We start from the raw sequence: 23,660 nt of genomic DNA on the forward strand, positions 1-23,660 counted from the left end.
ACTTCAATAGAATTGAGCTGCAATAGCACACAGCACAAGGATGGGGTTAATGGAAAAAAGCTGCTGTTTTTCTAACCCTAGATAACCCCTTTAATTATACACTTAAAAGGGTTCAGGATGGAATAATAAAAGAGAAACAAAAAAAACTGCACTCACCTGCTGCAATGTCCAAAGCCACCGCAACCCCCCCCCGCTATGGCAAGAACTGGGCATAGAAGGAACCAGGAAGTGCTATTTGGTAGCATAAGAGAAATTTTTTATTTATCCCAAATTGTAATGTGCCCCTTTAACTCTCTTACAAGGTATAAGATAGAACATACGAATATTAAACAGGTTTGCTTTTGCAAGTTTTTGTTTAATGCAGAAAAAAAAAGATGAAACAAGAAAACAAGAATAAAAGGAAAAATATATATATACAGCTAGCTGTCCTTCATTTCTGGAAATGTAATTTAGTTTACATAATACTATATCTACTCACACAAACAAAATCTGATTGTCCTTACAATGTCCTTCCACTGTGCACCTGATACAAAGTGTAGTGAAGTCACAAGTCCATACATTGCTCTGATCCTCAGGGGCATTTCACATGTGGGGAGGGGGACCGCTTTTAGTTGTAGTCTCCTTGGCATGGTGGGCTTGTAGGACGGCTACTGCTTCTTCAACCTATAAGAGAATATATTTTAACACAAAGTAACAGTATACCTTGTTTTATGTGACATTGAGGATAAAGTATCTTAAATGGAAGAATGCTCAGATTAGAAATGTATACATAACACACATCCCAATATTCCTTCTCATTACATCTGCATGTACATACTGTAGTTCTGCCGTTTTTTTACCACAACTTTGCAAAAAAATCACAGGTAGACTGTAAAGCAATGTTTCTGCATAAGTCTGTAGCACCTTAAGGGTACAAACCCACACACCGTATATGCAGCGTATTTACTACTGCGATACGCAGCAAATACGCAGCAGATTAGATCTAAATAACTGAACACAGCATCAAATCTTCACCATCACATCTGCTGCGTATTTGCTGCATATACGGTGTGTGGGTTTATACCCTAAACATGTAACTGACATCACACAGGTCCTAGTGACTCTGCGGTGTACTAAGAGGAGTTAGGCTGTATGGGGAAGGGGCACAGAGGCTATTCTAGGGTTAGGGTGCATTCAGACTACAGAATCTGTGCAGAAAACTTCCAGTGGATTCCATCACACGCCCCCGCTTAAATCTCCGCCTGTCCCATAGACTCCATTCTATGCTAAGGTGGATTCCGCTGTCCAGCCAAAGAATTGACATAGTATGGAGACTACGGGATGGGCAACGATTTAAGCGGGAACACGCTGGGGCAAGTGGCAGAGTCCGTGGGAAGTTCCTTGGGTGGATTCTGTGTATTCTGTCAGCGCTCATTTGCTCCTCGTTCCCCGCTCACTGACGCCGCTATTACATGCTGCGGCAGAGAGCGGGTGAGTCCAGGGGGGAGGGGGGGCGCGGGGAGCTGCCCGGGTGATCGCTAGATCGTCCGGGCAGCCTATAGCATATAGCAGCATCTGCAGCCGCCACTCTTATTCTGTGGAGCTACGGCAGCAGATCGCTGCTATCCCAGTTGTTTGTAATGGCCGATATCAGCCGAATACGGACGATAATACGGACAAACAAGACCAACAAGGGAAAAAAAGAAATGCATGCCACCTGACCGAATGCCGGAGCTTAGCAAACAATAGATGTGTTTTTGCATAAAAGAGGGTGTGGCTCAAATGTGGCAAGAAATGCAACAAAAGCGTAAAAAACAAATGGGCCTAAATCTAAGCCACATGGTAAAAACTTTTTTTTTTCAGAAATCAATAGTCCAGGCGATTTTAAGAAACCTTGTAATTGGATTTATTAGGCAAATATGCCATTATCTGCATTCAAAAAGACTTTCCCCAGGTCCTCCCCCTCCCTCCTCTCTGTCATCCACTGCTCATTATAAAAAAATCTCGACTTTTACATCAGTTGAGCCCTGTGTAACCTATGGAGAGGGGAGGGGGAGGAGGGAGATTAGTCGCCAGCACAGAACAAACACAGTGGGAGTCGATTTTCAGAGGTCAGAGAGGTCAGTGTTGACTTTAGAGGAGATAGCCCTGTAAATTAACTCTTTGTTATCCTGTTTTGGTGCCTCGTCTCCCTCCACCCTCCCCTCTCCATAGAAAATCATGAAGACGGGGGAGTGTTTCAAACTGCTTTTTCATGATAAAAATGCATTTTTCGCTAATAAACCCTATTACAAAGTTTCTTAAAATCGCCTGTACTATTGAATTCTGGGGGGGGGGGGGGGGGGGGGGGGAAATTAAACGACAGTGACACTTTAAGAACAATTCCCTAATAGAATGGCCATCAACCTTAGTATTAAAATACCTTTGAATGAAGGGACTCCGGAGATTCCAGCATGTGTAAAAGTTCGGAGTTGTCTATTTCCAGCAGCATACCAGTTATTTTCCCAGCGAGTGCTGCGTGCATACTGTGTATTAAAGGATAAATTCGCTCACCTGTAAATAATAGCAGGGTTAATACAGTAATGTGACAGCAGCTCCCATGTCACTACTAGCCAAGTCTGACTGGTGGCTACATGGTCCATGCTGGTGTGAACGATCTCAGTCACGGATTGTAAAACTGAGAAATATTCAATGTAGTCCGACCTTTGATATTTTAATCTGTTTATAGGAAATCATACTTTTTTTTTTTAAAAGCATACATTCAAACCAACTTTTTTTTGTATTAGGAGGGCAAAGGGATGCAGACGTGTTCAGTATGGGCCCACTGACCACAATGGGCTGAAAACAGTCAAAATTTCAATGGTGTTTGGTACATTATTTGACAGTAGGTTTTGATCGTTCAGCATTTGATTACCGGTGGCTGAAGTGGATGTAGCCCTAGGGAGTCTGAAAAAACATGGATACAGCCTATGGCCTAAGCCTGTATCCATGTTTTCCAGGACTTCCTAGGGTTGCATCCAACTTCTTCAGCTACCAGTATTCAAATGCCGAAAGCAACACTTATCTGTAGTTCCTGATTATGCTTCATTCTCTAAGGTTTATAAATAGGGACTTTCGAACATTTTAAAATGGTCATTGATATTACAAACACAATAAGCATGAATCACTTAAGACACTAAAACAAATACCGAGCATCTGTTTCTGCTCTTGTGGCGGGGCTGCTGCTAACATGGACGCAGTGAGAGGCTCCTGTCCTTGCATTAGTACGGCTGGTTCCATGACCTGTGAAGAGACAACAGGGTCTATTTAGTTCTAGATACTTACCCACCATGTCCGACAAAGGGGTCAGGTCTTAATGAACTAAACCTTAAGAGTATGTTAAAGGACTAAACAAAGTTCAGGAGGGAAATGTTTTTAGTAAAAAACAGAACTCAAGAACAAGAGGACACAATGAGAGGTTAGTTGGGGGAAAGATCAGAAGCAACGTGAGAAAATATTGCTTTACTGCAAAAGTAGTAGATGCTTGGAGCAAACTTCCAGCAGATAAGGTTGGTAAATCTACAATAACTGAATGTAAACCTTCCTGGGATTAACATATATCTATTGTAAGATCATAAGAAGGGAAATACTAAAAGACAAAGCCAGAAACAGACTATAAACAGAGATCAGGTCATAAAAGAACGCCTGAGATTTCTCCTCTTTTCAAATCCATTCCTGGTTTTGGCTGCAAATCTTTGGCAGATAATCTGTCAGATAATCTATCTGTGTAAATGGACCCTTAGTGAGTGGTTACTCGAACCAGAATGCTCTGCATTTGATTACCAGTGGCTGAAGTTGGATGTAATCTAAGGAAGTCCTGATAAACTTGGATAGGGCTATGGCTGTATACATGTTTTACAGGCAGCCTTAGGGCTGCATCCAACTTCAGCCACCGGTATTTAAATGCAGACAAATGAAGCCTGCTTGATGTGTGCTCATCGCTATAAAATTTTAAATAAAAGTGTAAGGGATATATAATATACTGATGTACCTGTTGTAAGTGCGAATTGTTCACAACTGGCTGTGCATTCCGGACCGTGCAGGAATATTTATACTGTGGCATTGAGCGCATAGCCGATGTGTTAACCTGGGCCCGAGCACCTGCAGTCTGAGTGCCGATATTTGCTGGGGAAAGGAAACAAAACAGATAAAAACTAGGTATTACAAAAGAAAAAGAAAAGCAGATGAAACCAATATTTATAATCAACGTAATAAAACGGCTTCATCAGAATGTAATGAAATAAAGAAAGTGCAATACAAAAGCAGAAAAGGCCTGAGATGCTTGTTTAGGTTGTCACCACACATTTAGGCTTTGGTAAACATCAGACATACCGGTTGGGTAGATATTCCATCCAGATGAGAAACAGTCTGGAACTTGCCACTTGGAGAAGATAAAAAGGAAACTTACCGACTCTTTGACTCTGTGGACCAACCCTTGGCACCTGTGTGGAGGCTTGCTTCATTGTACTTATGTTAGAAGCGACGCGTCTTGGAGGAACAGCCCGCATGATAGGTGGAGGCTGATGGTACTCTGTAGTCACATGGAGGGCAAACAAATTTAACTTAATATATAAGAGTTGTCTGAAAGAATACTCCCCTCCCCCCCCACCACCACCAGTAGACACAGGAAGATATGAGACTTGCTAATTCTGTTATTTAGTTTGACTTGGTACCTGCAATAGAATATTGCTTCAGGTAATGCTGAACCATATGGTACCATGTAGTGAAAGCTGCCTATACTGTATACTGGTTACTAAGGGCACAAAAAATATTGTTAAAAAAGTTATCCAAAAGTTTAAAAGTTACCCCCTTAAAGGGGTTATCCAGCGCTACAAGAACATGGCCACTTTCTTCCAGAGACAACACGACTCTTGTCTCCAACTTGGGCTGTTTTTTTTTTTGCTCAGTTCCATTGAAGTGAATGGAGCTTAATTGCAAACTGCACCTGAATTGGAGACAAGAGTTATGTCTCTGAAAGAAAGTGGCCATGTTTTTGTAGCACTGGATAACCCTTTAAGGGTGTTTTACACAGGCTGATTATCAGCCAGAAGTGTTGCTAGTGTTCCTTCGGCCGATAATAGACCTGTGTGAAAGTGCCAATGATTAGCTGAGGGCTAAGCAAACACCCTATCCTCGGCTGATCGGGTCTTAAGAGCAGGCTTTAAAGATTATTTTTATCGGCTTCACTTCTTCCTGTGTAAACAGGGAATGTGCAGCTGATAACAAAAAAGGAAATGGACAGCTCAGATATGTACATAGGATAGATATATATCCGGGCTGACAGCTTTCAGATCGCAAGCAGTATGCATACTTACCATCAGTGCTTCTTGTGATCTGGCATCTTAAGGCTGCCTCCTCCAGAATGATTGACAGCGGGAGGAGGCAGGATGGGAGAGCCAGAAGAGTGTGATGCCGGATCACACAGCAGTGCAGAAGGTAAGTATAGACTGACGCTTGTTATCAGGAAACTGACAGCACAGATATATACATATCTGTGCTGTCAGTTTCCATGGCTAAACAAATGATCCAAGGATCGTTTATGCAGCCTGGCTGCTCGTTTTTTTGCACATTGTAAAGGCACTGCAAACAAGAGCTGACCTAAAAGGAGCCTTACAGGTAATAAATAACCGATTAGTAGGGGCCTGACCATGCTCTTCCTTCAATGGCAGATACAGGCTCTGTGGAGGACACCGAAAGAAAGGCATAGTCACATGCTTAGCTATACCAAAGATGGGATCGCCGTTCTGAGCACCAAGCAGGAAGGCACAGCGAGGGGGCAGAGCTTCCTATAATATAACTGCGGCGGCAATCATAAGCGCCTATATGGGAAAAAGTTACTGACGCAGTAAACTGCTAAATTGTGCTATAAAGTGGTCAATCCCTTTAATTCACATTGCACTTTAAATATACAGTCTAACCTGGGCATATATCATGGATGCCAAAGCTTTATGAGAAGACTATGGGAGAGATTTATCAATAATGGTGTGAAGTGAAACTGGCTCAGTTGCCCCTAGCAACCAATCAGATTCCACCTTTCATTTTCCAAAGAGTCTGTGAGGAAAGAAAAGTGGAATCTGATTGGTTGCTAGGGGCAACTGAGCCAGTTTCACTTTACACCATGTTTGATAAATCTTCCCATCTTCTTTTCACTTACGTGGAGGCCTGGACTGCTGGGTTGTCCAGTGAGGCGTTGGACGTACAGGTGCCACAGGGCTTGGATTATAGAAGGCTCTGCTTGGCGGCTTCAAGCAAAAGAAAACACATATGAGCATGACGACACATGTAGTGAGTCGGGTTAGGCCGGCATAGAAGCACATCATCTGCATACAAGCTGACAGTCTCACCTAATGGGCCTTTACCAAGTCCACCTGCTTCTGGGTTATGGCCACTAAAATACAATGTGTGTCATGTAGCTCGGAAGCCATTGATCTGTGGATCAGGATGGAGTTACCTCTGGTCATGGTTCTTGGCAGGTTAGGATGTCGCAATCATTCAACAAAAGAACATTTGCTTACTCTAAAGCTGAACATGGCCCCGGTGCACAGGACAATATGGGCCTATTCGGCCAATAATTATCCCGTGTAATAGGGCCCTAAACTGCCTACATTCCATGAGGCAACCGTCCTCCAATACTCTACATCACATTTAAAACACAAGGCCCGCCATAGTGCTGCTCCGTGGCACAGAGCAGAACCATAAATTTTGTAAGAAAAAAAATTCTGCTTGTCCTAACCCTGCCTCAACAACTAGTATGAAGCTGCATCAGAGGGCGCCTCAAAGCCCACAACAGAAAGCGGCCACAGGAAGCAAGGTCACCCCTATCAGATACCCTGCCAGATGTGTCACCTGCACTATACAGGCCACACAGGGTCCAACCCCCCGTCAGTCAGTATCTCAGCCTACCCCTCTCACCCCTCTGAAATACTGACAGGGTGTCTGCAAATGGCACCAAGCGATCAGCTACCAGCCCAGTGGCATAGCTAGTACTCATGGAAGAGGAGGTCTCTGGTTTTTGACATAAAGAAGAGGCCTCCCTTCCCCCAGTAACACAGAGAGCAAATGCCACCCTCTACAATATTTACCACAAATCAGTCATAGTGTAGTTATTCTTTACGCAGTGTAAGGTTAAAAAAAATACTCAAGTATTAGATTCATTGTAAGTACATGCCATAAATAGTACAAGTAACAATATGATTCATGTGAACCATGCTTTAAAAAAAGGTTAATACTAGCAAAATCTGAGAGAGCTACACTATATCCAATGTGGCTCTAACCTGCAATGGGAATTTTACTGAGTACCGAGTAAATAGACGTTATGGATGTATTTCACCTATTCCTCCAATAGGTGGCAGCAGAGAGCACGCTTGTTTTCTTCTGGAGGGGAGCTACTTTGCATAAGCAGTTTAGGCGGTCTCTTCAAAGAGACACACTACCACCCCTCAAAATCTCTACTGACTATTCTAGAGATGTAAAGGAGCAGTGACAACCTTACCTGTGGCACAGCAGGTAAGAAGTAGCTTGTTGGCTGCTGGAATGCTCCCAGCATAGGACCGGGCAGAGCCCTCATTGTTGCTAATCTCTGCATGTATTGGTTGGTGAGAATTGCCTTCCTTTCCTCCTTTCGTTGTGCAAGTGCTACATACAGAGGCTTTGTACTAACTATCCGTCCGTTCATCTCTGTGACTGCTTTAGTGGCCTCTTCTGGTGAGGAGAAACACACAAAGCCGAACCCTTTGCTGTGTCCTCCATCTGTCATGACCTAAAATTGAAATATTTAGCTGCATTTACTTCAAAGGACTTGACAAACAGCTTGCTCTATAGATATATATGCTCTATAAACTGGCATACATTACCTATCCATGGTCCAGGGTTCCTCTTGCTCCGCTTGTCCCCGGGTCCCGCGCGCTGCAGCTTCAGAGCGTCCTGTCTTAACCGACCCGGGGAGAAGCAGAGCGCAGGAGAAGCCCTGCAGCATGGATAGGTAATGTATTTACTTTGCTAATCGTCAGCGCCGGCCGTGCACTGTTATTACACGTAGCGGTGCGCGGTCGGCGGCCGACAATTATAGGTCCAAGCCTCTATCAACGATCAACCGATGACAACAATCATCGGCTGATCGTTGTGTTTATCACACGGAACGATAATCGGCCGGATAGGGTAGATTCGGCCGATTATCGTTAAGTGTAATAGTACCCTAAGGCTCTATTCACAATTTTTTTCAAGCCTGTACTGGAGAACATCAGGAGAATACCCTAAAGAATAACTCCAAAGGAGGGCTGTGACACATATCACGGTTCGACTATAAGGTGTATAGTGCTCTCCCTACTGTCCACTTAACAGATGAGGTTAATGAGGGAAAATCACTACCTGACCCCTTTGTTCTGAAAGAGATAAGCCACTAAATTCTATCAAGGTCCCCCAAACATCTTCATTATCTCCCCATCTGACCTCCATAAACAGGAACATTTGGCATTGCCGTAACAGAGGCCTCACACCTGACCACTATCACCCCAGAAGGTGGTGGTCGTTTGGGAGAGTCCCATACACCTCAGAGAACGAGTGTAAAAGTATAAGGTGTAAAGCTTCATCTTGCGCTGCCATGTCAGTCTGATAATACAGGCTGCTCACCTTTGCACTGGTAATGGTACCATACGGAGAAAACTCCTTTCTGAGCTTGTCATCATCAATTCCATCGTCCAGGTTTTTAACATATAAATTCACTCCCTGCAATAAAAATAAATTAAGACTCTAAACTGCTTAAAAGACACAGTTATGGAAGGAAACTGCAATACAGACACTAACCACAGCATTATCTACCATGTACATTGTATGTTATGGGTTATGGGATTAAGAATTCAAATAATTTTAAGATAGAAAAAAAAAACAGAAAACTTCTACTGCTCTTCAGCGTGTTTCCCTGTGATATGTTTCATCAGGGGGACAATAAACAAATACCTTTCACCTGTTCTTTAGTATCAGAACATGAGCCTCAGGGTCCATTTACACAGAAAGATTATCTGACAGATTATCTGCCAAAGATTTGAAGCCAAAGCCAGGAATGGATTTTAAAAGAGGAGAAATCTCAGGCTTTCCTTTATGACCTGATCTCTGTTTATAGTCTGTTTCTGGCTTTAGCTTCAAATCTTTGGCAGATAATCTGTCAGATAATCTTTCTGTGTAAATGGACCCATATGGTGCATTTACACAGACAGATTTATCTGACAGATCTTTGAAGCCAAAACCAGGAACAGACTATAAACAGGGATCAGGTCATAAAGGAAAGACTGGGATCTATCCTCTTTTCAAATCCATTCCTGGCTTTGACTTCCAAAATCTGTCAGATAAATCTTTCTGTGCAAATGGACCCTTACACTAGACACTGTGACACCTAACAACATTTATTACCTGGTATCTGCTGATTCGCTCCTGTTTGATCTGTTCAAACTTGCGTTTCAGTTCACTCTGACGTTCTATCCTCTTTTGGGCTCTTCCAACATAAACCATGCGTCCATTTATTTCCTTGCCGTTCATTTCAGCAACTGCCTGATGTGGATAATGATAATGAATTTTTTTCTTATGAATCAATAACAAAACCTCAGTACACAGAATATATAGTAAATTGAGCAATAATTCTACCATTAATCCCTCTAAAAACTATTTTAAAAAATTTTTGGTACAAAAAATAAATAAAAGTCCTGCAGACAGGTCCTGATCTTTCCCATTACATCCAGGGGGTGGGGCTGAATATTGGAGAGAGTGGATCGGGGAAGGTTTCTGTAACAGTAAGCTGCCTCATCCGCATTTAATGGACTGAGCTGAGGTTTCAGTGAGAGAAAAGTTAAAGGGAATATCCAGGGCTACAAAAACATGGCCACTTCTTCCCCACTCTTGTCCCCAGTTCAGGTGTGGTTTGCAATTAAAGGGGTTATCCAGCGCTACAAAAACATGGCCACTTTCCCCCTACTGTTGTCTCCAGTTTGGGTGGGGTTTTGAAACTCAGTTCCATTGAAGTAAATGGAGCTTAATTGCAAACTCCACCTGAACTGGAGACAACAGTAGGGGGAAAAGTGGCCATGTTTTTGTAGCGCTGGATAACCCCTTTAAGCTCCTTTTACTTCAATGGAACTGAGTTCCAAACCCACCCAATCTGGAGACAAGAGAGGGGAAAAGGTGGCCATGTTTTTGTAGCGCTGGATAACCCCTTTAATTCCTGTGGGGTCAAGATTTAATTTTTTTTTTTTGGATTGAAATAAGAAACAAAAAAGTATTAATGCAAAGGAAGTAAAGTGTTGCATGTAAAAAGGAGCTCCTAGGCTTCATTCACACGTTCCGTAGTTTTGTCTGCAATTGCGTATCTGCAAATTTAGGGCCCACTGATGTCAATGGAGCTGTTCACACTGTCCATAGGTATATGGATACGTAATCCGCAAAACTTACCGCCAACTGTCCCATAGAAATCTATGGGAGCATCTGCAATATTTGTGGAAGAAATGTCTAACGTCTGCAAAAATTTTGGACGAGTAATTTTAAACAATTCACACTTTATCACTATCGCTGATCCACAAAAAAAAAAAAAATTGGATTACGGACGCAATACGGACTCATTTTTTCGGATTGCAGATGAAGACTGCGGCCGATTGCAGACATCATACATGGTCCTATAAAAACTACTGAATGTGTGAATGAAGCCTAACTCGGCAAATTTATGGCAGGTAGGGGTAGTTTTTTGGTTTTTTTTAGTTAAAAAGCAAAAGCTAGTGTCCAAACAAAAACGTGTTCTCATCTGCAGATGCCATTTTGACCATGACCAGTCCACGGATGTACAAACCCAATCTGTGGCAAAAGCAGTGACCAGGTGAAGTTTTTGTTTTTACGCCTGTCATCTCAATGTAAAGTATTTCCTGGACAACTCCAAGTCGTGGAGCTGATGTAATAAAGGGCGTGGACACTTACTTTCTGGGCCTCTTCGTGATTTCCAAAATTAACAAAGCCAAATCCACGTGAGCGTCCGCTATCGTCCATCATTACTTTTACACTTAAAGTGTTTCCTATAGAAGAAAACTGCATATTTTTTATTTATATAGAAACATTAAATTCCATGGCCTGTACAATAAGGTAATATAAATATACAAAGGATGAAAAAGATGAAAATGCATTAAAGATGTTATCCACCGCTACAAAAACATGGCCACTTTTTTCCCCTCTCTTGTCTCCAGTTCAGGTGGGGTTTGGAACTCAGTTCCATTGAAGTAAATGGAGCTTAATTGCAAACCACACCTGACCTGGAGACAAGAGAGGGGGAAAAGTGGCCATGTTTTTGTAGCGCTGGATAACTCCTTTAAAAAAGGAAAAGTGACAGAACCTTCAGGGTACCCTAATCTATCAATAACAGACACTGACACTACACCCCTAACCAGGCTTAAAATCTAAGGCTATGTTCACACTGCGCTTGTTTCCATTTCACGATTTCAGTATGTTTAGTTTTGGGGTTTACAAAGAGTATAAAGAGTATAAAACATACATCATAGGTAAACAAAGGCTATAAAGCGTGAATAGTATGAGGCAGAGTTTAGGACAGATGACAGGTTTTCTGCGAAGGGGTGAATTATTAAAGGGGTTACACAGTATCAGAAAAAGCACAGCTAACTTTCTTGCAAAAACAGCGCCACCACTGTCCTCAGGTTGTGTGTGATATTAAAATTCAGCTCCATTCACTTCGACACAACTGAGCTGCAAAACCATATCCAGAATGAGGACAGGAGTGGTGCTGTTTCTGGAAGAAATCAGACATGATTTTCTTAGCCTGAACCACCCCATTAAGGTCTATATAACGGCTTGCAGGAGATAAGTGTCTCAGTCTGTGGAAGGAAATTCCAGAGGAGGAGCAATGCAAGAGATGTCCCGGGGGAGAATAGTTCCGCTACAGTGGGCAATGCTTGAAGGAAAACACGTTCTATTAATGTGCTAAACTATACAGAACACAGATATCAAACTCAGGCCCTCCAGCTGTTACAAGACTACAATTCCCATTAAGCTTGAGCAACCAAAGCTAAAGCATTGTAGGCATTGTAGTTTTGCATCAGCTGGAGGGCCTGAGTTTGACACCTGTGGCCTGTATAGTTCTACATCCTATGATATAGTATAAGGGCCCTATTCCACAGTAATGATAATCGGACGGATCGGCCCCATTTGGCCCGATTCGGCCTATTATCGTTTGGTGAAATAGAGAGAACGATAAGCCGATGATCGAGTCAGCGGCTGATCGTTCATTTAGGGCCAGACCTAAAATCATTGTTCCCCCACCGCGCATCGCTATGGTTGAATAGCGGAGCGCGGTGGGCGCCCGACGATTTGACAAGCAGCATCATCATACATTACCTGCAGGGCTTCTCCTCCGCTCTGTCTTCCTCCCCAGGTCCCGCGCGCTCTATCTTCAGAATGGCCGGTCAGCTGACGGAGCGCTCAGCCAATCACAGGCCGGGACCGCCACGGCCTGTGATTGGCTGATTGTGGCCTGTCAGCTGAAGCCTGGACAGGTAATGTATGATGCTGCAAGGGCTGCAAGGACATCTAGCAGATCGCCGCTTGTTTACATCATTGATCGGGCCCTCCTCGGCCCGTGGAATAGAACCCTAAGTCCATAGTAACTTCTGTACATACCCAATCTTTATAAATCAGGGGTACGGTTAGCAGTGCTTCCCATCTCATAGCACCTGGGAACACTACTTACTGTGTATCACAAAGTATCACCACTAGGTGTACACTGTATGAAATGAAAAAAAAGGAGGCTGCAAGACAGCAGGATTACACTGCGGCCACGGACGGCCAAAGAATCATTACATGTTACATTTATTTCCTGCTGACTGCTAGGATCCTTCTGATTGTCACAGCATAGGGGTGGCTTCAGTCCAGTCACTAGAATGGGACAGTCTTGTAGTTCCCTGAACAGTGGGTGCATAAACGGTCTGACAGGTATGACCCCCATGGATTACAGCATAACCATATGTGCCACAACAAATAACTCAATAATCCGTCCAGATCCAATTTTAGCAAGTGTTGTGGAGAGAGGATAAAAGAAACATGCTCTTACCTCCCTAGCTCCAGCGCCGGTGGCTGCATACCGACGCTCCAGTCACTGGCCGCTTCCTGGTCTGGGGGGGGCCTGGTCATGATGTGTGAGGTCCGCTCAGCCAGTCAGCGGGGGCGAGGCGGGACCCCATTACGGCCACTGACTGCCTGAGCAGACCTCACATGTCACGACCCGGGGCTCCCCGCTCAGACCAGGAAGCGGCCGGGGACCAGAGCGGCTATATGTAGCCACCAGTGCTGGGGCAGGGGAGGTAAGAGCGTGGTATTTCTTATATCCTCCCCTTCCCCAGCACTTGCTTTAAAAAAAAAAAAAGGGGGGGTCTGGCTGGACTTTAAGGAACAAGGGGGCAAATAGAAAACTGCTCATCGACGTGGCCTGCAATATGATATTTATTGCGCTACATACCAAAGGCAGAAAAGATTTCCTTTAGTCTTACGTCATCCATATCTTCACCAAAATTCTTAATGTATACGTTGGTAAACTCCATAACCTTTGCCCCATATTCCAGTTCTCTCTCCCTCCGTGATTTAAAATTGCCAACAAATCTGAGAATCAAAGAAAAGTAAGCATCGGGGCCCATGTACGCAAACTTTAATTGTTAAGAAAATTTTGTAAAAACAGGTCACAAATGATTCAATTTGGAATTGTAAGAATAAAAGAAGTCCACAGCAGGTTGTTAGGGCCCGTTACAGTTCAGTAGCAGGCACGTGGATGAGATTTCTTATTCACATGCTGTGTAAAGTGGCCAGCAGGATAAGGATTATCTCTGCAGCTGTGGATTTTCACCCCTTTTAGTATTGCAGGTGTGAAAACTGCAGTGAATCCACAGCGATGCTTCACAGCAAATATCTGCCATGGGTGGACTGAAGGTACCAATACACACATGATACCTAGAGGCTAAATGTTCATTCTGCCAATAGCTTTGTCTCTCAATCCCTTCCTACACATGAACGTTCAGTTCGGCTGAGCATCCATGTGTTCTGAATACAGTGAGGAGGGGTAAGATCCAAGAATAAAAGGATCGCACAGTTCAATTCAACATGTCGATCCTATTCTTCCCTCATTATTAGAGATGAGCGAACCGGGTTCGGGTCCATCCGAATCCGAACGATCGGCATTTGATTAGTGGCGGCTGCTGAACATGGATAAAGCTCTAAGGTTGTCTGGAAAACATGAATACAGCCAATGACTTTATCCAGGATTTCCACATGGATAAAGCCCTAAGGCTATGTGGAAATCCTGGATAAAGTCATTGGCTGTATCCATGTTTTCCAGACAGCCTTAGAGCTTTATCCATGTTCAGCAGCCACCGCTAATCAAATGCCGGAAGTTCGGGTTCCGATCGACTCGACTCGAGCATGTTTGAGGTTTGCTCATCTCTACTCATTCGTCTGGGAGGAGCTGGAAACCCCCTATACACATTATAGAGTCGGCCAGTCCCAACAATAGCAGCAAAACTAACGCATTAAATGTACTCACACTTTGCGGTCATTGAGTAGCATGCCATTCATGGTCTGTATTGCCCGATTGGCAGCTTCTTGTGTCTCAAAGTGAACAAAACCGTACCCTCTTGATCCATTTTCATCACAAACCACCTAGAAGATGAAAAAAAGACTGTAGCAATTAGCAAATGCCACCAAGGGCATCTGCAAAGAGTTTATATGTTCTCTCCGTGTTTATGTGGTTTCCTCCGGGTACTCTGGTTTCCTCCCACACCCAAAGACATACAGATAGGTGAAGTGCTGCGGAATCTGTGTGCACTGTACAAATAAAAGCATTGTTATTTATTATCTAACCTGCTGAGTTCCCCTTTAATAGACCTCACTCATATCATGCTGTTTAGGTTTGAACCCAAACACTCGGTATTTGATTGGCCATGGCGGCAGAATTTGTTAGATGCAGCCCTAGAGCTGCCAGGAAAACATGAATACAGTCTATGGCTATATCCATGTTTTCCAGGACTTCCTAGAGCTGCATCCAACTTTTTCAGCCACCGGTAATCAAATGCCGTCCATTTATCTCTAGTGATACGGGACCATGTACAGCCTCTTGCACATGGACATTTGTAACAAAAAAAATATATATTTGGGTGGTATAATTTAGCAATAAACCACCTTACCTTACATGATAAAATGTTCCCAAATGCAGAGAAGGTATCGTACAGAGCTTTGTTGTCGATAGACTCATCGAGATTCTTGATGAATACATTCCCTACACCGGATTTCCTCAGCCCGGGGTCTCTCTGAGACCACATAATACGGATTGGTCTGCCTTTAATGACCTCAAAATTCATCGTGTCCAAAGCTCGCTCAGCTACGAGAGAACGTTATAGACAAATGATAGCATCGCAAAAATATATATACATATTATATATACATATATTACGGCTAGGTTCACAGAAGATTTGGTATATCTGCCATAAATTATACATTTATAACATAGGAATCTTTGTATAATGGATGCTGCCACTAAGTGATATATGACCAAGGGGAATATATTGGAGGTATATGGCAAAGAGAACCCAGTCATGTACTTCTGCGGGTTACTGTAACAACGAAGTATTGAGAATCCTACACAAAATCAGTGTAACTATGTCCAGTCTATTTACAACCTAGACCTGTAGGTCTAAATGGGTGCACTTACCATCCGCTGGCTGCTGGAAGTTGATATAGGCATAGCCAAGGGATCGGCGGGTAGAGATGTCGCGGCATACTCTGATGGACATTATCGGGCCAGCCGGAGAAAACTTTTCATACAACATTGCTTCTGTGACGTCCGCATGCAGATCACCTACATACAGCGAGGCCAGTGGGTATCCCGCCCCTGTTGCATTCATGGTTTGCTAAAAGAGGATTTAAAAAATTCTTTTTTCTCAATTCGGAAGATGCATCATGTGACCAATACAGATTAATTCCTATTGTCGTGAGATGGTCAGTAACTTCATAGGTCAGCACCACTTGATCGCAATATGGTGCATTTCTAGTGTCATTAGACATGGGATCACGCTTATATTACACTCATGTGGATCAGGTCTTAGTAAACTATTGCAAACCAAGGGTTACTATGTAGCCTGGGCTTCGTGTAAAGGGAAAGTTACTATGTAGTCTACACTTAGTTGTATGCAGTGTTTGCAAAAAGTTATGTTAAAGAGGTAGTCCAGGGAAAATTTACTTATCCCCTATCCACAGCAAAGGAGAAAAGTAGGTGGTCGCAGGAGGTCCGACCTCTGTACCCCACGCCGATCTCCGTATCGGTCCCCCAGCTATGGCACTCGACCAGCAGCTCTATTCGTAACAGAGGCGGCGAGGGAATTAAGACTCCCGCAACCACCTTCTTTCCACCCATCCTGTGGAGAGAGGAGTGAATTTTCCAGGACAATCTCTGTAAACCACAATTTCATTAAATCACCGCATATTGATCACTGATCTGTGTAAAATGCACCAGTGGACATTGTTACACTGGGATGGGTAGACAAGTTAGGTGCCATCACACGTAACGGATCCGCAGCGGATCCCTGCCCTGTACACTCTATGGGCAGACAAACTCGCAAGACTAAGAAAGTCATTTGTGACTCCAAGGGGGAGATTTATCAAACATGGTGTAAAGTGAAACTGGCCCAGTTGCCCCTAGGAACCAATCAGATTCCACCTTTCATTCCTCACAGACTCTTTGGAAAAATAAAAGTGGAATCTGATTGGTTGCTAGGGGCAACTGAGCCAGTTTCACTTTACACCATGTTTGATAAATCTCCCCTCATATGTATACGGTTTCTGTACAAGACTTTATAGCATGATCTACCAAATCCCATGTAGACCAGGTTCACACCAGCGTTTCACCCTCCACCACAATTTCTCTTTTTCCTCTTGGTAACAGAGATACGTAACCTACCAGACCCATTAAGCTTCCCGTCAATGAGTTTTCATTGTGCTCCATTTTTATCAAATCTGTCAGTGGTTTTTTTTTGGGGGGGGGGGGGGCACATAAAATTTGGTCATGCACAAGTTTTTTTTTGTCCGTCCAAACAAGAATGTGAAAAGAAGGTATCTCCATTCACATCATCAGCAGTTTTGTTAATTGTGGACTGGAGCATGTGCAGATAGAGAGAAACCAGGAAGAAATATAAACTGATATGCAGACGGATGTAGCATGAAAATGTTACCTAAACTATGGGCATCATGTTATAGAGCAGGAGGAGCTGAGCGGATTGATATATATATCTGTATGGGAAAATATTCAGTAAAACTTGTTATTGGTTAAAATCTCTGATGTCTCCATGCTAAAGAGTCCAGTCCATTGAGTGACACCGCCCACTGGACTCCTTACCACAGAATGAGCAGGGATTTCACTCAACATGTTACAGGTTATACTGAACCTTTTCCCACAATGATATATATCAATCTGCTCAGCTCTTCCTGCTCTATAACATGGCGGCGATAGATTACATAGCATTGTCTTGGTGACAGGTTCCCTTTTAAGCCAAAATGCAAACAGACCATTAAAAAAAACCTGATAATTTTGGAATCAGTTTGCGCTATCAGTTCTTTTTAATGGTCTGTTTGCATTTTGGCTAAAAAAAATTTGACTTTTGTCCTTCCATTCACTTCAGTCAGTGTCGGTTTGCATATCATTTTATACTCCCTGCTGGTTTCTCTCCTCTTCTGCATATACTCAGAGAAAATAAAAAATCTGACGATGTCGACGATGACTGAATGTGCACTCTCCGTTCTTCCGTTTTTTTTTTTATATATAAAAAAAATTGTGCATGAACAAATTTTACATCCGTCCAAAAAATGGAACATTGGCGGATTGGAGCACAACTGCTGCAAACGGACCACAATAAAAACCCATTGAAATCAACGGGATGTTTGACAGATTCGCTAGGTTCCATTTCTCTGTTATCAATAGAGATGAGCGAAACGGGTTCAGGTCAATCCGAACCCGAACGTTCGGTATTTGATTAGCTGGGGCTGCTGAACTTGGATAAAGCTCTAAGGTTGTCTGGAAAACATGGATACTGCCAATGACTATATCCATGTTTTCCACATAGCCTTAGGGCTTTATCCAACTTCAGCAGCCACCGCTAATCAAATGCTGAACGTTCAGGTTCGGATCGACTCCAGCATGCTCGAGGTTCGCTCATCTCTAATTATCAAGACAGAAAAAAAATGGAATTGTGGCGGAGGGTAAAACACTGGTGTGAACCTAGCCTTAGAAAGTGTATAGTATAGGAAAAATGGACCAGTCACAATTGACCTTGTTTGGCCCATTAGAGTCAATCAGCTGCCAGCTCTGACTGTTTGCCGACGTAAAGCCAGACTTGAAGCCAAAGCCAGAAACAGACTATAAACAGAGATCAGGTCATAAAGGAAAGCCTGAGATTTCTCCTCTTTTCAAATCCATTCCTGGCTTTGGCTTCAAATCTTTGGCAGATAATTGGTCAAATAATCTTTGTTTAAATTGACCCTTATTGTCACCTGAAAGGAGTTGGGTACCAACATTTTTTTTCTTGTATTTGTAATTTGCTTCTAATAAAAAAAATCTCAAGTGTTCTAGTACTTATCAGCTGCTGTAAGTCCTGCAGGATGTGCTCTCACCAATCTGACACAGTGCTCTCTGCTGCCACCTCTGTCCATGTCAGGAACTGTCCAGAGCAGTAGCAAATCCCCATAAAACACCTCTTCCTGCAGGACATACAGCAGCTGATAAGTACCAGAAGACAAGATTTTTTTTAAATAGAAGTAAATACAAAATCTCTGGCACCAGTTGATTTGAAAAAAATCTTTCCTTCCTTGTGAACTACCCCTTTAAGAAACACCTGGAAGATCTCACCATGTGTCCTGTCTCTTCTGAATAAGTTTAGCTGCTCAAAGTCTTTAATTCCGAGCAGAGAGCTGGGAACTAGTCATCTGGGCCGTGACTAGTCGCCTCTCTCTGCCCGTCAGCGCGGCCTGCAAGAGGATTGACAGGAAAAGAGGCTTTTAACTGGCCTCTAAACAATCTGGGTGACTAGTTTGACGCTTTACTGCACCACTGCTGCAAAATTACAATTCTTATCATGTCTGGTGAAGCTTTGGCTGTCCAAATGGCAATTGTGGTTCTGCACCAAGTGTAGGATGAAGGTTTGACACCACCGCTTTACAGTTACTGTATACTGGTAATGTATATCTACCTGCATATATGAACATACCCTTATGCTACAGCCAGTAGATAGGCTACAAGGCTGTGTTCACACACGTGATATGACATAGGGCTGGACAGGCACAATACACACTATGCGGCTGAGACGCCGAGGCCCCATGCACAACACACATAGGCCACTGTCCAGCTTAATACCCCTAAACTCACAGCTGTTACTATTCAGACCCCCCATGCGCTCGGTAGCGCTCCCCCGTTACTCCACACATGGCGGGCGGCACATTACCGTGGAGTCAGTCACACACAGCGGCCGCACGTACAAAAGCAGCGCAGGAGCGGGACACAGGCCGGGGGGGCGGGGCCTGCCTCATATATAGCCTCCTATGGGGGCGGGGCCTGGCCGGTTATCACTACATACGGGTATCAAGCGGGATCAGTGCTCTAGGAAGTCAGCAACATGCCTAACAACGCCGTCACCCATAGCAACCAGTCGTAATGCAGTGTGCTCTGGGCAGCCTATCTATGTGGATGCGTTCATATTACCCTCATGAAAAACGGCCCAAACCTTCCTTCACATAGTTTTTTAAAATTATATATATATATATATATATATATTTGATTTGATATATTTGACACATCAATTGTACAGCCGTAAAATCGGGAAGGCGCATTGTCTCCTAAGCAGCTACTGTGGCCTGAACGCCTTCTGTTTAGCTCAGTACTGTATTGGGGCCTGTTCACACTACTGAAAACAGGTGGAAATTCTGAGCGGAATCCGGGCTGACTCAGTGTCTCAATGTTATGTCCGGAGTGGAGGCGCCCCCTACTTAACATTGAGATACTGAGGCAGGCGGGATTCCTCTCAGAATTTCCACCTGTTTTTAGCAGTGTGAACAAACCCTTCGGGTATGGCACCTTGAGACAGGCGGAATTCTGCGGCGTAACTTTCCACCTTGGAATCCGGCCTGTTTCAGTGTGCCATAGCCCGTCTATGGGAGAGCACACGCTCCTCCGCAGCCACCGCTCTCTGCTTAAAGAAGTGACATGCCACTTTTTCGAGTGAAGAGCGGCGGCAGCGGAGGAGCGCGCGCCCTCTCATACACTGACATTGGGACACTGAGCACAGCGAGATTCCACCGTATTTGCTCAGTGTGAACATACCCTTAGGTTGGACCCTCACTGGATTCCTGTTGTTGGCCATTGGAACCAGTTCTCATATTGTTCTGGTAAAATGAAAGATGAGCTGTGATTGATTGCTATAAGCAATAAAGGGAATCTACTATTAGGGTGCGGTCACACCTACAGGATCTGCAGCAGATTTGATGCTGTGTTCAGTTATTTGAATGAAATCTGCTGCAGAAAATCAGCTGCAGATCCTGTAGGTGTGAACGCACCATAAGGGTACAAACCCACACACCGTATACGCAGCAGATACGCAGCAAATACGCAGCAGATTTGATGGTGCAGATTTGATCCTGTGTTCAGTTATTTAGATCTAATCTGCTGCGTATTTGCTGCTTATCGCAGCCGTAAATACGCTGCGTATACGGTGTGTGTGCTTGTACCCTAAGACCGCACCATAAATACCGGTTGTGCACCAAGTGTAAGTTGAGGTGATACACAGTTGTATGTCTATATGTCTGGCCGATGATCACCACTGGTTGGTTGTTGGCCGATCACATGGTTTTAACTTTTAGGGTACAAACCCACACACCGTATATGCAGCGTATTTACTGCTGCGATACGCAGCAAATACGCAGCAGATTAGATCTAAATAACTGAACACAGCATCAAATCTGCTGCGTATTTGATGCGTATCTGCTGCGTATACGGTGTGTGGGTTTGTACCCTTAAAAAGTAAATAAAAATCCTTGTTTTTCAGCCCTGTGTAATAGGTCACGTGCAGCAGAGGGAGGATAAAAGGGCCGCACAGACGATCCAGCGATTGTTCCTACAGCCCTGTCTGCCCCATAACTGAGCCTTGTCAAGCACCGATCTAGGAGAGCAATGCTTGTGTCAGGCTGCGTAATACAGCCAGTAATGTCTCCATGTGTTAAAGTTGCTTGTAGAGATAGATGCAGCCCTAGGGAGCCCTGAAAAAAATATGGATACAACCTATGTCCTATAACTGTATCCATGTTTTCCTGGACTCTTTAGGACTGCCTCCAACTTCTTCAGCCACTGGTATTCAAATGCCCAATGATCTGACTCGAACATGCACCAGTTGCGCTCATCTCAAGTTGCTTGTATACTTTCATGCTATGCCTGTTGGTTTTTTTTTTTCAACCTCCAAGAGTGGGGAAAAAAAAAAACCCCTCTTTCTGCCATTTGGTCCATTTTCTTCTTTTTTTGTCAATAATTTTTCACGAAAAGGAGAGAAAAACATGGCCACATTCTTTCAGAGTCAACACGACTCTTGTCTCCAGTTCAGGTGTGGTTTGCCATAAAAGGGATTATCCAGAGCTCCAAAAACATGGCCACTTTCCCCCTACTCTTGTCTCCAGTTTGGGTGGGGTTTTGAAACTCAGTTCCATTGAAGTAAATGGAGCTTAATTGCAAACTGCACCTGAACTAGAGACAACAGTAGGGGGAAAAGTGGCCATGTTTTTGTAGCGCTGGACACTCAATGGGAGGCGCGTGCTGCATCTCTCAGTGTGGAAGAATGAACATGTTCATTCTTCAGCGGGGAGAGACGCTGAGCGATGCAGCGTGTGCGCCTCCTATAGTGTCATTGTGACACGGAGGCTAATGGCATTACGCCGCTCTTGCTCCGTGTGAATGGGGCCTAGCACTGAACAGAGATGATCACATAAGCGTTATAATAGACACTGTTCTGTCAGTGATTGGCTGAGCGGTCTGTCACTGGTGAGGCGGGGCAGAAGCATCAGCAGTGAGCAAGGAACACAGGTGAAAGGCTGCAGGACAACAGGTGAGAATAGGCAAGTATAAACTTTATTTTTCCCGTAAAAAAAAAACAAAAAAAAAACAAGGGCTGCACGGACATCGCTAAGGATATATACAGCCCTTGTACACAATTATTAAGCCGTGTGTAGGCTAGGTAAGCAAGTGCCCATCGAGCAGACTGGCGCTCACTTACAGAGTAGGGGTGGGCCGTGTAATACACCCCTTAGTCTGTTACACTTGGTTGCTATAAGCCTATTGAGTCAGTTATTGACCCATGTAATAGGGGCCTTAGAAATAAATTGGTGGTCTGAGCCCTTTCAACCATCTATGTGTCTGGTTCTGCAACTCAAACTTATTCTGAAGTGGCCAAAGTTGCAGTACAAAACGCAGCCACATGAACGAGAGCAGCAGTGTGTAAAGTATTAGATGGGCTTGTTGGTTCTTCTGATCGATGGAGGCCCAAACCCCAGCATAAGCTGTTAAAGGGGTTATCCAGCGCTACAAAAACATGGCCACTTTTCCCACTACTGTTGTCTCCAGTTCAGGTGCGGTTTGCAAATTAAGCTCCATTTACTTAAATGGAACTGAGTTTCAAAACCCCACCCAAACTAGAGATGACAGTAGGGGGGAAAGTGGCCATGTTTCTGTAGCGCTGGATAACCCCTTTAAAACTCACTGAAAGGGGACATTTTCTGGTATAAAACAAATCACCAAGTTAAAGGGAATCTGTCAGCTCCTGGGATTATCTCAGGTCTCCTACTGTAATGAAGAGGCAAATAAGAGTTGTTTGTGCAGAACTCTGGCCGCCTCACCACTCCTTCCTCCTCCCTCTTCTTCATGAATAATCAATGCAGGCCGGCCTGCTGCTTGCTCAGCTATCAGCCAGTGTCTCTGATTGCAGATCAGTCCTCTGTAGGCAGGTTATGTCTAAAAGAAACACTCAGATGCAGTTGAATCTCTGAGCCCAAATGTGTTGGAGCTGTGGTCTAGGGGTTACACACCTGTGTAGAGACCTGCCAGCAGTTCATTCTTGAGTTCAAATCCCTTTTGAAATTGGGTGGATGGCCGCCATTTAATGGTAAATAACGACAATTATTTGCCATTAAATGACGACCATCCACCCAATTTCAACAGTGTGTAAACATGGCCTGTGTTTTCAACTAATTCCTGATTTTGGTTGAAAAATACTGAGCAAAAAGACTGTGGGAACATAGCCTTAAAATAATACAATAATGAGAAAAAAAATAAATGACCTATTTTTAATTTCCATCAGTGGATTTTAACCAAAGAATGAACTGCTGGTAGGTCTCTAGACAGGTGAGTGACCCCTAGACCACAGCTCCAACAAATTCGGGCTCAGAGATTCAACTATATCTGAGTGTTTCTTTCAGAAATAAACTACCTACAGAGCACTGATCTGCAATCAGAGACACTGGCTGACAACTGAATGAGCAGGAGGCCGAGCAGCATTGATTATTCATGAAGAGGAGGGAGGAGAAAGGAGCGGTGAGGC

At 43.8% G+C, this 23,660-nt stretch overlaps 1 protein-coding gene across 4 annotated transcripts; it reads right to left on the bottom strand.

Moving 5' to 3' along the window:
- Positions 1 to 416: 416 nt before the first annotated feature.
- Positions 417 to 19,620, bottom strand: LOC138773107 (embryonic polyadenylate-binding protein). 4 transcript variants are annotated; one of them, XM_069954081.1, is made up of 15 exons: positions 19,530 to 19,620; positions 15,752 to 15,950; positions 15,228 to 15,421; positions 14,588 to 14,703; positions 13,514 to 13,653; positions 10,972 to 11,066; positions 9,424 to 9,561; positions 8,647 to 8,742; positions 7,511 to 7,777; positions 6,173 to 6,260; positions 4,427 to 4,549; positions 4,010 to 4,143; positions 3,168 to 3,261; positions 2,402 to 2,532; positions 417 to 663 (listed from the first exon to the last, which is right to left on the bottom strand). In XM_069954081.1, the coding sequence occupies exons 2-15, from the start codon at positions 15,942 to 15,944 to the stop codon at positions 583 to 585; spliced, it is 1,890 nt and encodes a 629-aa protein (XP_069810182.1). In that variant the 5' UTR covers positions 15,945 to 15,950; positions 19,530 to 19,620; the 3' UTR covers positions 417 to 582. The 4 variants fall into 4 exon arrangements, 3 of the variants coding, with proteins under 3 accessions (XP_069810182.1, XP_069810181.1, XP_069810183.1); XM_069954080.1 differs by lacking the exon at positions 19,530 to 19,620 and adding an exon at positions 18,938 to 19,060; XM_069954082.1 differs by lacking the exons at positions 15,228 to 15,421; positions 19,530 to 19,620 and having other exon boundaries at positions 15,752 to 15,868.
- Positions 19,621 to 23,660: the final 4,040 nt, after the last annotated feature.

This window comes from Dendropsophus ebraccatus, chromosome 14, assembly GCF_027789765.1.
Source record: "Dendropsophus ebraccatus isolate aDenEbr1 chromosome 14, aDenEbr1.pat, whole genome shotgun sequence".
NCBI lineage: Eukaryota > Metazoa > Chordata > Amphibia > Anura > Hylidae > Dendropsophus > Dendropsophus ebraccatus.

Excerpts from the sequence above, each read along its gene's own strand:
- LOC138773107 (XM_069954080.1), bottom strand. Across the intron at positions 11,067-13,513 it reads GGAAATCTTTTCTGCCTTTG|GAAACACTTTAAGTGTAAAA; the intron begins GTATGTAGCGCA and ends TTTCTTCTATAG. Across the intron at positions 4,144-4,426 it reads TCCACAGAGTCAAAGAGTCG|CAAATATCGGCACTCAGACT; the intron begins GTAAGTTTCCTT and ends TCCTTTCCCCAG.